Here is a 14,260-nt window from a genome sequence, read left to right as displayed (position 1 = left end):
TGTTTCTGATGACAATTTACAATTGCTTCTGGTTTCACATTTTATCGGGCACGTTGATCACTGGACATTAACATTAGAAAATGCAAATTATTTTTAAAATGTAACTTGGATTTGAGTAAATGACTTTAGATTTACATGAAATATCAACTTAGTTTTTGACTCCACTCTACATGAAATATCAAGTTCAACGAATTTGATGATTCTCTAATTGGGATGCAAAAGTAATTGCCATCATCAGCATAATAACACATTTGTCATTTTGGTTGTTACAAATTCTGATTCTCTTATTTATTCTAATCCTTTCTGTGTTGCATCTTTAAAAGTAACTATCTTATCCATTGAGTCTATCCAATGTATCCTTTAAAGCGTGCTAACAATCTAGAAAGGAAAGGTAAATAGAGAAAATGAAAGGTCAATTATGAGATTATGCCAAAGGGTAAAAGAAGATGAGCAAGGATGAAAATTATTGGAGACAAAAAAGGGACAGAGAAAGAAATAAAATGATAATGTTTGATGATGATGGCAATGTTGAAATGTGTATCATTGGCATAACTGAACATCAACCAAATTGAAAAAGATACTCAATCTTTGACATCTATCAATAAGTCTGGTATGGTCCGAAACTGGTTCGTCCGGTCACTTGGAAGAAGATGAGAAGCTGATGTGAAAAAAGGAAGAGGTTTAGTTTTATCATCCTTCACCTTTTATAATTTTTGCAGCCTGTAAGAAGGAAGAGAAGCAAATGTTAGAATGTTAAGTATCAAAAGAGAGTTTAACATTGAAAAAAATGAAAGAGGAAAGGTAAGATGAAGATGATGATGAAGATGGGAACGGGACTTCTCAGCCCTCCTCACTTAACGTTAACATAGCGGGTCTTAATATTACCTTTATCATCATCAACAAGACAAAGTCGTTGAACTCATTGGCAAGGAAAGTTTCAGTTCCTCAACACTCACAGCACTAGTTACTTCATCAGCAGGCGAACAATAAAGGTTAACAAGAAATCCAGTGAAAGTCAACTTACCAAGTGTTGCTTGTAGTCTCCTTTAATGAACCAATTCGTCAAGTGTTTTTGCCCTGTTTAATTCAACATCGAAAATAGATTAATAATTTAAACAAAGTGTATTTATTAAGAGATGAATTTTGCAAACTTCAAACTGTTTGTGTACTTAACAACACTTTCTTTTGTTTCTCTAGAGGTAAGTCCATTAAATATTTTGCTTGAACTCTCCTTTCATTTTAATCATAAGATAGCAACCGATAATGAACAATGAATCACCCTTTCTCCAATTGGTTGTTTTTTCGTGTTAATTAGCCAGTTTTAACTAAATGTTACACTTTGTAAACTTAATTCAACAATTTTTACAATTTTTAGACAAATTTACATTGTATTATATTGAGAAAACGTTTCTTTTCTTGTTGGTGTTTATTAGGAAGTCAAACCTTTAACTACAAATCCAAATTCAATCTCATATCATGTTGAATTTGAAGTGTTATCTTATGAAAATCCAGAAGGTCGATTGGCATCAGGTGAATGCTGCTCTGGCTACAAGTCAACCCTAGGACATGGTATTTGTCGAGGTGGTTCATCGTCTTGTAATCCATATTGGAAGATATGTATGTCTCACCAGCAAGATCCACAGCGAACCTTGCCTCTTGACTTTTCAATGCCAGTTGAAAGACGAAGTGGTCCTGGACTGAGTCTCGGTTTTCATGGATTAAGTGCATTTCGAACTGAACCCAAGCCAGTTATTAAACGCCCAAAACCACCACAGACACGTCAATCATTGTTCAAAGGAATATTTAACCGTATTGTCGGATCTTTTAAAGGATTGTCATCGTCACCCTCAAACACTTCATCATCATCAACACTTAATCGCCTTGCAACCAACAAGACAACTTTACCTTCATCAACATCTCAATGTACAATAGCCTATTGGTCAACTGAAAATGATTCAAACAATAAAAAGAAAGGTACAATTAAACTGCGAACAACCATTCCTCTTGTAAATATGGTCAGAGGTTTTCAAGCCGATTTCAAATCAAAACAACAACCCTTGTCATCAGCAAATCGTACCTCTTCAACGGAACCCAATCCCTTATTACAAAAGGTTATCCTGTTGGTTGAAGTATGGCACAAGTCAAATGCTGGTCATGACAAGTTAATTACTCGCCACTTAGAATTAAGAAATACAACCTTACAATTGCTTCCATTGGAAGATGACACTATTTGGGAAATTGGTGGGCCAAATTACTCTTCTCCTAATACAACTTCCGGAATCAAATTTCGTTATCGTTGGAGGATCACTGGAAGCTTGAAATATTCATCAGCTGACAACAATGATAACAATAATGTCATTCCTGATTGTCCACCAGGCTTTCGCGGTGATGATTGTAACAGTCCAATTTGTAAAACTGGTTGTCATTCAACTCATGGCTATTGCAATGAACCCAATGAGTGTAAATGTAAATTTGGTTGGACTGGTAAGCCTGAAATGAATCTTTTTTGTGCTATAACCGCATTGCTATACATCAAGTCAAACCTAATCAGCTGATTCTCAAGTATAATTAACTTACAATCTTTTCCGCCGGCATTTGGTACCAATTTTTTTACCACTCAATCACATTTAAATTGAAATTCATTTTATGTCAACATTAACCTTTTACCAGCCATTCCATACTGATCATCATTTTCTTTCTTTCCTCTCTATTTTTGTACCAAATTAACCTTTTCTCCATGATGATCATGATGATGATCATTTCTTTTATCCTTTTATTCTTTTCACCTCATCTTTTAACAAATCGGTTTTAACATGAAATTGAGTTAGTTACTCATTTAACCATGTTCAAAGGTTTTGCTTTCCATGTTAATAACAACAATAACAACAGTCTAATCTTCATCTTCTCTTCCTCTTTTAATCAAACTTACTTTCAGTAATTTATTTTTTTTCTGATCATCATCATTCTCCTCTCTTTTTCCTCCTTCAACTTTTATATCCTCATCTTCATCTTTTGTAAGAGCCGAGGAATCATTCAGTTTCCTCTTCATCTTTCCAATTCACTCATGAAATAGCATCACAACAAGAGTCTATCAAGCTTATATCTGATAAATCTCAAAGTTAACATCAATGAGCAAGCCAAAGGAAGGCAAGAAATAAATTATTTTAGATACAATAATATCTAAAATATCAAAATCACAATCTAATACAAAGTGATACAATACAATAATGTTTAGGTTAAAGTGGCAAAATTTGGGTTTCAAGTTTAACCCAGAATCCAGTTTAAACAATATCAATTTAACCGATTGAGGGTAAAAAATGGTAAAAGCAAAAGTAAATTCAATATAATTGAAGTAATTTAATATCTAAGTGAATCTGTTTGATGGCCAATCAGTATTGATAGTAATGTCTTTAAATTTTTTGATTTATATTTTCGTCTAATTGATTTTTTCTCATTTTTTCAGGTGAATTTTGTTCTTTATGTGTTCCCATGCCTGGTTGTATTCATGGTTCATGTTCAAAGCCCTTTGAATGTCGATGTGAAGAAGGCTGGTCCGGAATGTTTTGTGATAAACGTAAGTCATTATTTAACCTGTTCAATGAAACAAAATGAAATTTATATCACTTAAAAAGTGATTAATTTTGTTGTTCAGTCAGACACAGAAAAAAACAATTTTCTCATTGCAACACTTCCACATTGATACCTATGAACACACACACAGCGTTTGTTCATCACTATCATCAACAACAGAATCGTCATCTGAACCATTGTTTTTTGTGCTGCTGTTCAATTGTCACAAACTCAGTGAGGCAAAAATCAAGTCAACAAAAATCCAAACTGAAAAATATATATCAAAATAAATTTAAGATGATACGACAAGGGAAACAATGGAAAGACTACAGATGAGGAAGAAGATGATAAATAGAGAAGAAGATGAAGACAAATGAAGACGAGAGTAAAAATTGTTTTACTTTTCTCCTCATCTTCAATTTCAACTTCGCCATTTTTTATTTCATTCAACCTTTTTTCAAGACTAAATTTTTCAAACTCAATTTTTACAAAACTGAATCAAGCAAAAGCAAAACTGATGAACATGATGAAGAAAAGGTAAAAGAAGAAGAAGAAGAGAGAAAAAAATGATTTTCTCAACCTAAGGTTACCTTTTTTTTGGGTGGTTAACAGTTTACTGTTGACTGGTTACATCAGAAATCAGGAAATACCTAAATCGATTCTCTTTGGTCATCAACCAGTTTGGGTTTGTTTTGCAAACAAAATCACACAAACCCAAAACATATTATTGTTATTAAACATTGACTCAGAAAATAGCAAATCAATAGTTGAACAATTAAATATTGAAACAGTTTTTCATGTTGATTATTGATTTATTCAACAATTGATAGCAAGTTTGATTCCTCAACCAACGCAGTTGAAAAAAATATTTAATGTTGATTTTAGATGAAAAAATAAAGATTCATTTGAAAAGGCAATTGATTGAATGAAAATTAGATTGATGAGAATGGTGAATGATGATCATGATGATGCTGAGAAGGTGGAAAAGATGAACCAAAATAATGAAGAAAAGTAAAAATAGTTATTCCAATAATTTCGTTATTCCTAGTAAATGCATTTCCTGAAGCACTTATTTTCTTACATTTTTTGTTCCCATTACTTTTCATCATTTTCATTGCTTTTTTTTCATTGCAAAAGTATATTAACAACCAACACAACTGTAACCCTAATAATAGAGTTAACCCTTTATTTATCAGGGAACATGATTATTAATTAACCATTCATTTACATTTACCTGGCATTTCAATGAGCAAATACTTGAACATTTACAAAAATTTCATTTCAATTGTTAACCTTTTCATGATCATTTTTCAATTACATTTAATGCATTTGGTAAAAAGGTTTCAACAATTTAACAGTTAATTGTGATTGTATTTTGATTTATTTGTATTTACAGTGTTGAAGCTTAGTTTCTCATGTTTACAATTAACATTGCTAATAATAATTGCCGGAAATAATTTGTTTTTTTTTCTTCATTCTCTCCATGAAAATTGTAAACTTGAACTTTACTCTTGATATTTTTGGTGTGCAAATTTTGAGGTAATTGTTGATTTGGGTAAGCCTTAGGGTTTAAACTTGATCATTATGATTATAATTTAAGTTACTATTTCAGTTATTATATACGTTGTATAAGTTGTATTGCAGGGGAAAATGTTGAATAAGATTTTTGTAATCAAATCAGGTTTTATTTGCTTCACTCTACCTGTTAGTGTAAAGGTAAAAATTAATAGATTAATTAGTGTTTTAATGAATCATTTAGAGTTTCACTTTTACTTTGAAAGTAAATTATATTAATTGTTATTTGAACTCTTCCTTGTTCCGGTTGGAGACAAAGTTTATTTCAAATCTCAATCAACTTGTTGATTGACTACAAATCCTAATTTTGAATGCGAATTATTCTTGACAAATAATTTAATTTGAAGGGAATATTGAAGCTTTAAGATCTTCTATCACAATTAACAGCAATTGGTCAAAGTGTAATTCATGGAAAAATCGTTTGCACTAACTAAATACAATCAAAGTTGGATTTCGTTTATTAGAATTTATATGAATCTATTAGACTTTCAGTTAAATATTCATCAGTGCATCTGTTTGAAGTCCTTAAAATCAGAAACAAACAATGAAATGTCTTCAGCAAGCAAACTTTTAAATGCGTATGTTTCTTCTGGTTCTTGCGTCAATTATACTGGATGTTTTTTGCATCCCTGAAGTCCTTTGCGTTAGAGACTTTTAGACCAAAGGTCAGATCTTGATATAATTAAGTCAGCGAAATTTTCAAAATTTAAAAACTATAAATCCAGAGTCTCAAGGACATTCAATGTCATTCAGTTATTTGACCTCTAATTGACTTTTAAATGTCATTTTATGCAAGGTGGAACTTTTTCCGATCGTCATAGTCGAGTCTCTCAGTTTGATTTTGTGTAACACTTTTCTGTGAAAGACTAGTTTTACACGATTAGTTTTTCAGTTAGATTTTAAACTGTGATCTTTTCAATTTTCGTCATTTAGCTATTGTCACAATGGGGGTACAACGAAATGAAGTGAGAAAACAAAAAGACTGCGAAAATTAGAAAAACCGTTTTTAAATTGAAGATACACAAAAGAAATATAGAAACAAATACCCAAACGATAAAGTTGACAAACCAACAACAGGCACAAGCAAAATTGAATCATCAAATTTTAATTAATATGGAGCAATCTAAACATGGACCAACTCAATTACAAAATAAATAGAACCATTAATAGTTACAGTCAACACTTCATTAACAATTGTAGTTAACCAAATTTTGTGGAGAAAAGATAATTTCGTAAATTTAAATCATTTGCCATCATTTTTAGATAAAGTGTAACATTTAGTTTCACAACAGCAAAATCATTGTTTTTGAACTGACCGGGTTCATTTACTATGCTTTTTTTCAACTAATCAATTTCAACTCATTTATTTTTAATGGAGTGAAAAATGTGTGACATTTTCTGCAAGGTGGAGCTTTTTCCGATCGTCATAGTCGAGCCTCTTCGTTTGATTTTGAGTAACACTTTTCTGCGAAAGACTAGTTTCACACAATTAGTTTTGCAGTTAGATTTTAAACTGTGATCTTTTCAATTTTCGTCATTTAGCTATTGTCACAACGGGGGTACAGAAATTGAAGAACCATGATCCAGAGTCTCAAGAACACTCAAGGTCATTCAGTTATTTGCCCTGTAATTGATTTTTGCATATAGTTTCCTGAAATTTCAAACTCTGTTACATGTTAATAGCCCATTTTGATATAAAAACATGAATGTTTATAAGCCGTTCAGTTAATGAATGATTTTGGTGACGGCGGCCTATCTTTACAACGTTAAAAATGTAAATGGAAAAACATCAACCGATCTGAAAAAATTTGAACTTTCATAAAACGAAATGCAAAAGTCAAGCAGAGTTATAAGTATAAACGACCATAAATCTAGCCAAATTTAGATTAACAGAAGTGGATCAATTATAATACTTGGATCTTTTGAAGCTCATTTTGATTATCATTTGAAAATAAAAAATAACAAGACTTGCTAATCTTTCTTTAATGATCTGACGAAAAATCGAACCGAATCTAATTTTTGAGTTGATAAGGTGATTCTTGTATTGATTTTTGACCAAATTTGCTCACTATATTATATGTATTATAATAATATGGCTCATGAAAGGTTAAGCTATGGACTTCTAACGATCATATGACCTGTGTTTAATTCATGATTGAAGTGTCTTGAAGTCCTAATCTAATAATCATTCCATTCGTTTCTCTTTCGATACTTGTCATTTTTTGAAAGCGCACTTTTTACAAGCTTCTGTTTGAAGTCGATAACATTTATTACCTAAAAATTTCAAGGTTCAATATTTATCAGTCACCCGAGTCTTGTTTGATCAAATTCATGAGCAAATAGATCATATTTAAGCCATTCAAAAATTCAATAAATTTCAGTTTTCCTTTTCTACTTTTCGCTCTCAACTTTAGCCTTTTTGGTTTTTTCTCAAATGTCTTTATTTCAAATGTTTATCAACTGGAAGGTAAAATCTTCAATTGAATCTTGATATTTTCTGCCAAGATTTTGTCTCTTAAATGTCTCTTTATTGTCCAAACGATTCTTCACTCGAACCTCTCTGAACAAAGCAATGATCTTTCAATAATTTCAATGTTTCTTTTTTCAAAATCTCAAAGAGCCTATCCATTGCGTCCAATTTGTTCAAAAACCAGACAAAACGAACCACAAATCTCAAGTTGATTTCAAAACTTTGAACAAAAAAGTCTAAAGCTCAGAAAAGGCATCTTCACAGATATCATGAAACAAAAATAAAAGTCACAAGAAATTCTGATGAAATTCTGTGACCACTTGAAACAACTAAAGTCTTGAACTATCAAAGTTACCGATTGACTGTAAATTCAAAAAACTTCAAAACAAGTTGACTAATTGATTATTGAATAGTTCAAAATCTGGGAATAAAATGATAATTTTACTTTGGATTTTTGTTATTCCTTAAAAAACTAAATGCAACAATAATCTTAATGGTTCTTGAAAAGTCTTGAATTTGCCTTTGAAAAGTTTCTTTGAGATAAAATTTCTGAATTGCTTTTGATGGTGAAACTTTTCAAAGTCAATAATTCAATGCAATGTAATTCAATAATGTTATATGTACATAGATTTTTATTTTACAGCCTAATTTATCATTGATTTACTGTTTCAGTGAATAAGTTTGGGCAAATGTTGATGCACAAGAAGTTAATAGTTGAATAAAAATGGTTGATCCTTTCAATCATTAAAAATGATGGGGAAAGTTGCTCAATGAAGAGTAACTTCTCATCCTTTTCATCATCTCTTTCATTTTTTCTTCATCCTCCTCAATGTAATTCATTATGGTGTTAACCTTCACATAAAATTTATTTCTTTCCCTTTGAAACTTGTTCCAACAATAACATAATCATGATAATAACAAACGATATAATGATGCTCTAGGTTTGAGGGTTTGATCAAGGAACCGGAAAGAGTAATATAATATTGTAATATTGTGCTTAATATTGCATTCAAATCTTATTGGTTTATTGAATGATGGTAACGATGTTTCAATTTACTAACAGGGAAAAAATGAATTCAAAGTGACATGGAAATGAATGGAAAATTTTAACCCAAAAAAGATTGTGAATCAATGAAGTGACAGCTTTTGCCTTTTATTGTTGACTTTTTTTGTAAAGTTGATCATTTGTTTTCACCTTTGTAACATCTGATATATTCATTGATTTCATCCTTTTGTTTTCATATTGAGCGACTTTTCTCATTCCCTGCAAATCAACAAATCAATAAATGAATGAACAACACTATTTTATCCATCACCTTGGTTCAACCCATTTTTGTGCCTTCATCATCATCTCCATCATCTTCATCATTCTGTTCATTGGAATACTTTTTTTCCCTCTTCCCATGTATCCTTGCTTTGTAATGAAAAAAAGGGATTTGCTCAGCTATTTGATGCTCATCAGTTTCTGAAGATTCTTTGTGTTACTTTTTTTTCTTCCTTCTCTTTTCACCTTTTTTTTGCAAATTGTATTATCTTCAGATTGTGTCATAATATGGAGTCAACTGGAAAAAGTTGAGAGAGAAAAAAAATTCCAAATTGAATGTAATATTACATTTATTATCATGAAATTTTGTATCAAGATGAAAGTCAATCATCATGCATAATGATAGACTAAACTAGATTAGAGTCTAGTTTGTGTACTTCAACTTTAGGTGCCAGGTTAACATCAATCTTGATTGATTTAAATGCAAACATTTGAAAAACATTGAGCTAATGTTCAGTAGTTTAAGTAAACCAAAGAAAATTTTTCAATCATTTGAACATAAAAGACTTACACTCGACTAGGGACACAAGGAAAACGTTCAGATATGATTGTTTCAAATGAAATTTTTTGTGTTGCTCTCAATCCTCAAGAAAATCTGGTTTCAATTAAACCGATTGAACCCAAATTTTTTATCCTTCGGTTGACATTTTCATTGATTTTCAAGTTAATCGTCAAAATTAAAGTTACTCTTTGAAGGTTGTACCTAAGTCTATGGTTAAAAATGGGTTTTTCATTTACGAGTGAAAGACGAAATTGTGCGTTCCTTTCAACCCTGAACTTGTTCCTGAGTTAACCCCTTAAGTCAACTTTTAACCTTCAATCTTACTCATGTTGACCTGGCAATAAAAGTTACACTTAATTGAAAAAAAGAGTAAATAAATGTCGATAATCAAATTATATTTGGCCAAAATAAATACAACAATTCGTTATTCGTCACTTGTAACTCTATGTAGACAATGTTAATTGTTGATCAAATTGAGAAGAGATGAAAAGAAGGGAAAAATTTATTTTCAAAGTTTAGTTCTGAAAAGAAAGTTAATTGTCACTAATTGTTGATGAAATAACATGCTCATTAACCTTTCCATTTCCATTCACTCGACTAATCAACTAGTTAACTTGATCACGTCTTGATTGTAACCAAATATCAAAGTATCACTCAGGTGCCCTTTGAAAAGGTTGCAAGAGATGAACCCTTTACCATTCAATGAAATGGTTCATCAAATGGATCAACTTGTCACAAAATTGAATCCAATGAACATTAGAAATGTCTAATTTATCAATTTAAAATGATTTCCATCTGAATGTTTAACCAAATAGACTCCAACTTAACCTGAAAACCAGAAAACTTGAAATGTTTATTTTCAATCTCTTTATACTTCTGGTTAACCATTTAAACTCAATGAAAATGACATTTTTGGCCAACAGTTCAACCCATTTTATGTGAATAAAAATGATAACAAAAAAAACTCTAAGAATCGTTATTGTTAGGTGACCCTTTACCATGATATAAATTACGGAATTGATGAAAAGGAATGAAGAAAAAATGGAATTTTCTTGTTTCTTGTTTCACATCAACTTTTTGTTATACATTATTATTACAATGTTTAAGTATTCAACTCTTGTTTCATCTCTTTATTTTTACCTCTAATTTTTGTTGCTCCAATTGAAATGGTTCAATATTGATCAGCAAATAAGCTGAACTGAAAAAAAGCAAAACTTATTCTGAAACAAACACAAAGTTAATACAAAGTAATGGCAATGAAAATCTTTACCAAGCACCCAAACAATGGCCAAAGAGTGACTTTTTTTTACCTTAATCGTTTGTCTACCTTTTTTTACCTTCTTATCAACATTTCTGTATTAGATGAAAATGAAGAGAGAAGAAGAAAAAGGTTGAAGAAATGCTTTCCATTGTCACCCATTTTTCAATGAGATATTTTCATTTCTTTCATTGGATATCATTTAGACTGCAAGTCACAGAGATTTACTGTGTATTCATGTCATTCCCTGTTATGTTTCCTGTCACTTGTGATTATCATTGAATAGCATACATAAGTAACAAAAAGTAAAGTAAAATGAAGAGAGAAAAAAAATGCCAGAAATGAGTGAAAAAAACAAGTAAATGACAGAAATAAAAATATCATTGAAAGGTTGAACCATTTGAACCTTTTCCTTCGTCTTGACTGTAACCGACTTTTGATTAAACATTAAACTAATTTTTTCATTTCTTTTCAACAGCAACTTGTAAACCTGGTTGTCATCCACAAAATGGTTACTGTGAACATCCAGGTGAATGCAGGTAAGAACATGTTCATCTAATGATCATCTTTTTTATATCTTAACCAGAATAACCAGAAGAACCATTTTATCCATTGGTTATCTATTAGAGATGAAAAGTGTCTTGAAAATTGTTTCCTATCCAAAAGAACCATTACCTTTTACCTTTTATATTTACCTTTTTTTTATCCATTCTTTTACCTTCCATTTGGTGATATTTATCATCAATTGTAGCTATTATTTTAAATGTGTTTTCAGCACAATTTGCTTCTTCCATTTGGGTTCATTTGAATAACCATTTACTGGCAACAGTTCATTATGACAGTTGGACGATTGACCTTTTCCTTGATACCAATGGGTTAACCTTTTTCAAGTCACTTTCTTTGCACCTTTTCTTGATAAATTTGTGGTAATTTGCTGGAGTTAACCAGAGTTCATTATTTAACTTGAAACCTGAAAGATGAATGATTCTGGGTTGATTCATAAAGCTTTGTTTTTTCCTCTTCTTTTTTGCTCTTCTTTCATCTTTGCCTTGTTTCTCATCATTTTCATTATCGTCATCAGCCTCTGCCTCTGACAGCTTCATAATATTATTATCATTTGTTTTCCAGAATTACATTGAAATGATAAACAATTCTGTCAGTTAATTGTGTTAAGTAAAACCTACTTTTCGCCACTCATTCCAAGGGTTAATAATTCAACATTTGCACGTTGACACATTAAAATACATTACAAGTGCATGTAAAATGGCAGCTTTTTTCATATCAAAGTATATTTAATGGAAAAGAAAAGGAGAAAAGGTTTCATTGAATAGCAAATTTATTCATCAAAAATCACAATTAAGATGCTCAAACAGTCTCTTGATTTAGCTTTCAAGTTTCATGGTAAAACTGAGCAATGATTAATGATAAAAATGGGTTCAGGTTTGACTCTAATTTTAGATGAGAAAAGCTTTTCTTTGTCAAACTTTACCTTTCAAATTTTAAGACTTACACTTTAATAGACCGTCTGCTTGAGATGATTATTTTGTAATTTAAATCTAAATCTTAACCAAAATTTTACAATATTGAATCTCATCTAAATTGAAGATTAAGTGATTTTCCTTCTCATCTTTTCAACCAAATTTGAATAACTTTGAAGGGATTGAAAGCAAGATAAAAAAACATCTAAACATGGTTTCCATCAACTCAATTAATTTGTAATTTACAATTTTTTCTGTTTTATTCATTTCGCGTAAAATATCTTCTTGTTACAATCAAATTGTTTAAATTGAGTCTAGGATAATGGGAATAACAATTTTAACCTTTTTGTTTCAACTTTGTTTTTACATTTAAATTGAAAGTGAGACAAGAGCATTTAATTAACTCCAAGTCACAACAATGTTTAACATATTTAATCTAAAACAGGTTGAAAAGCTTTGAAACTGAAACAATTATTTTGCCTCACAATTGATAAAGTTTTGAAAAAGTCCGATTTCAGTCTAAGCCTTTTCTTGTTGTTCATTTTAAATAATTTAGATGCAGATTCGGATATCGTGGCGATAACTGCACTGAATGTGCAACCATGCCAGGCTGTCAGAACGGTGACTGTGAAAATCCTCTTGATTGCAACTGCTTTAAAGGTTGGACTGGACTGTTTTGTAACATACGTAAGTTTTGATCAATGTTGAGTTGAAAATTTGCTTCAAAATTTTTCAAGTTAATTGATGGTTTTACTTGAAAGTCAAAATTCAAGTTGAAAATCGACTGGAATTTGACTAAATGAAAATTCTGAACATTCTTGTTCGATTAGCTTAATGTTGTGAAAAACTTTTGACTCGATGATTAATTTGTTTTTCTCTTTTTTTATTTCTTCACTTATTTGCTCATCTACTTGCGATGTTAAACAGCCATTTGCTCTGAAGGTTGTGACCTAGAACATGGTTGGTGCCGTCGACCAAATGAATGCCGATGCCGTGTTGGCTGGAGTGGATCCAACTGTTCCGAGTGTGTTCCCTATCCAGGCTGTAAGATGGGCAACTGTACTCAACCCTGGACCTGTGACTGTCAACCTGGCTGGGGTGGAATCGATTGCTCCGAGAAGCTTGACTACTGTGAGCTCAATGATAACCCCTGTCTCAATGGAGGAACCTGTATATCGGTTGAAAAGAATGACGGAAATTTCATTTGCCGTTGTAACCTTGGATTCGAGGGTAAACGCTGTGAACGAACCAAATGAATCAATAAATTTCATCAGCAACAACAAATACTCACCGAGACAGACTAAAGATACTTAATGTGAAAACTTTAATGGTCACAAACAGCAGTTTACAGTTGAACCCTTGTAAACCCAAAAGATAAACCTTTTTTCCCTCCCAGTGATAACCAAGTTTGCCCATCTCAAGCATCCTTTATCCTCTATCATCATCATCTTCACCATCATTGTCATAATCATTACCAACAATGGCAAATTGAACTCTTTTGCGTTTCCATTTTTGCCTTTTTTTGTGGCTGTAATTTTTTGTGCTTTATAACTCACTTTTTTACCCAAATTATTTATTTAATATTTATTTTATCATTTATTAATTTATTTAGCATTCACTATTTATCATCAAGTTAACTTGCCTACCAAGTTTAACCCAAAAAACACTATTTACTCAATTATATTATTATTTATTATAATGCAAATGTAAATAAATTTATCATCATCATCATTCGTTTTTACCTTCAACTTCTTGATTAAATCATCTTTAACTGTACCAATTAATTTCCTTTCATCAAACCTTTTCTTCCGAAATTTGATTCTATACTTAATGATGATAACAATAAAAAGCACAACAAGGTTGATGAACAATCTGGTTTCACCATTCAACAATTTGCCTGGAAATTTGCTCAATTTAAATGTTACAAAAGCAATTTCATTAAAATTCATCTTTCAATTGAAAACTTGATTAACTTTTACAATTTAATTTCTCATTGACTTTGAGCAAAACTTGAACAATGTCTTCAAGTAAACTTGAAATTGGAAGAAATTTTTTCTACATTTTGATCTTTTTTTTATTTCTA

General features: G+C 31.0%; 1 protein-coding gene across 2 annotated transcripts; it reads left to right on the top strand.

Moving 5' to 3' along the window:
* The first annotated feature begins 314 nt into the window (after positions 1-314).
* LOC107366544 (uncharacterized) lies at positions 315-14,140 on the top strand. Of its 2 annotated transcripts, XM_015934169.3 has the most exons (6): positions 315-1,199; positions 1,434-2,484; positions 3,464-3,574; positions 11,178-11,238; positions 12,734-12,864; positions 13,105-14,140. In XM_015934169.3, the coding sequence occupies exons 1-6, from the start codon at positions 1,137-1,139 to the stop codon at positions 13,431-13,433; spliced, it is 1,746 nt and encodes a 581-aa protein (XP_015789655.2). In that variant the 5' UTR covers positions 315-1,136; the 3' UTR covers positions 13,434-14,140. The 2 variants fall into 2 exon arrangements, with proteins under 2 accessions (XP_015789655.2, XP_089124325.1); XM_089268199.1 differs by lacking the exons at positions 11,178-11,238; positions 12,734-12,864; positions 13,105-14,140 and adding an exon at positions 3,653-4,738.
* Positions 14,141-14,260: the final 120 nt, after the last annotated feature.

This window comes from Tetranychus urticae, chromosome 2 (genome assembly GCF_039701765.1).
Source record: "Tetranychus urticae isolate SD_2017Ah chromosome 2, NJAU_TeUrti_SD_1.0, whole genome shotgun sequence".
In the NCBI taxonomy this organism is placed as follows: Eukaryota; Metazoa; Arthropoda; class Arachnida; order Trombidiformes; family Tetranychidae; genus Tetranychus; species Tetranychus urticae.
Note: the sequence above shows the minus strand (reverse complement) of the source record. Positions and strands in the feature narration are given on the sequence as shown.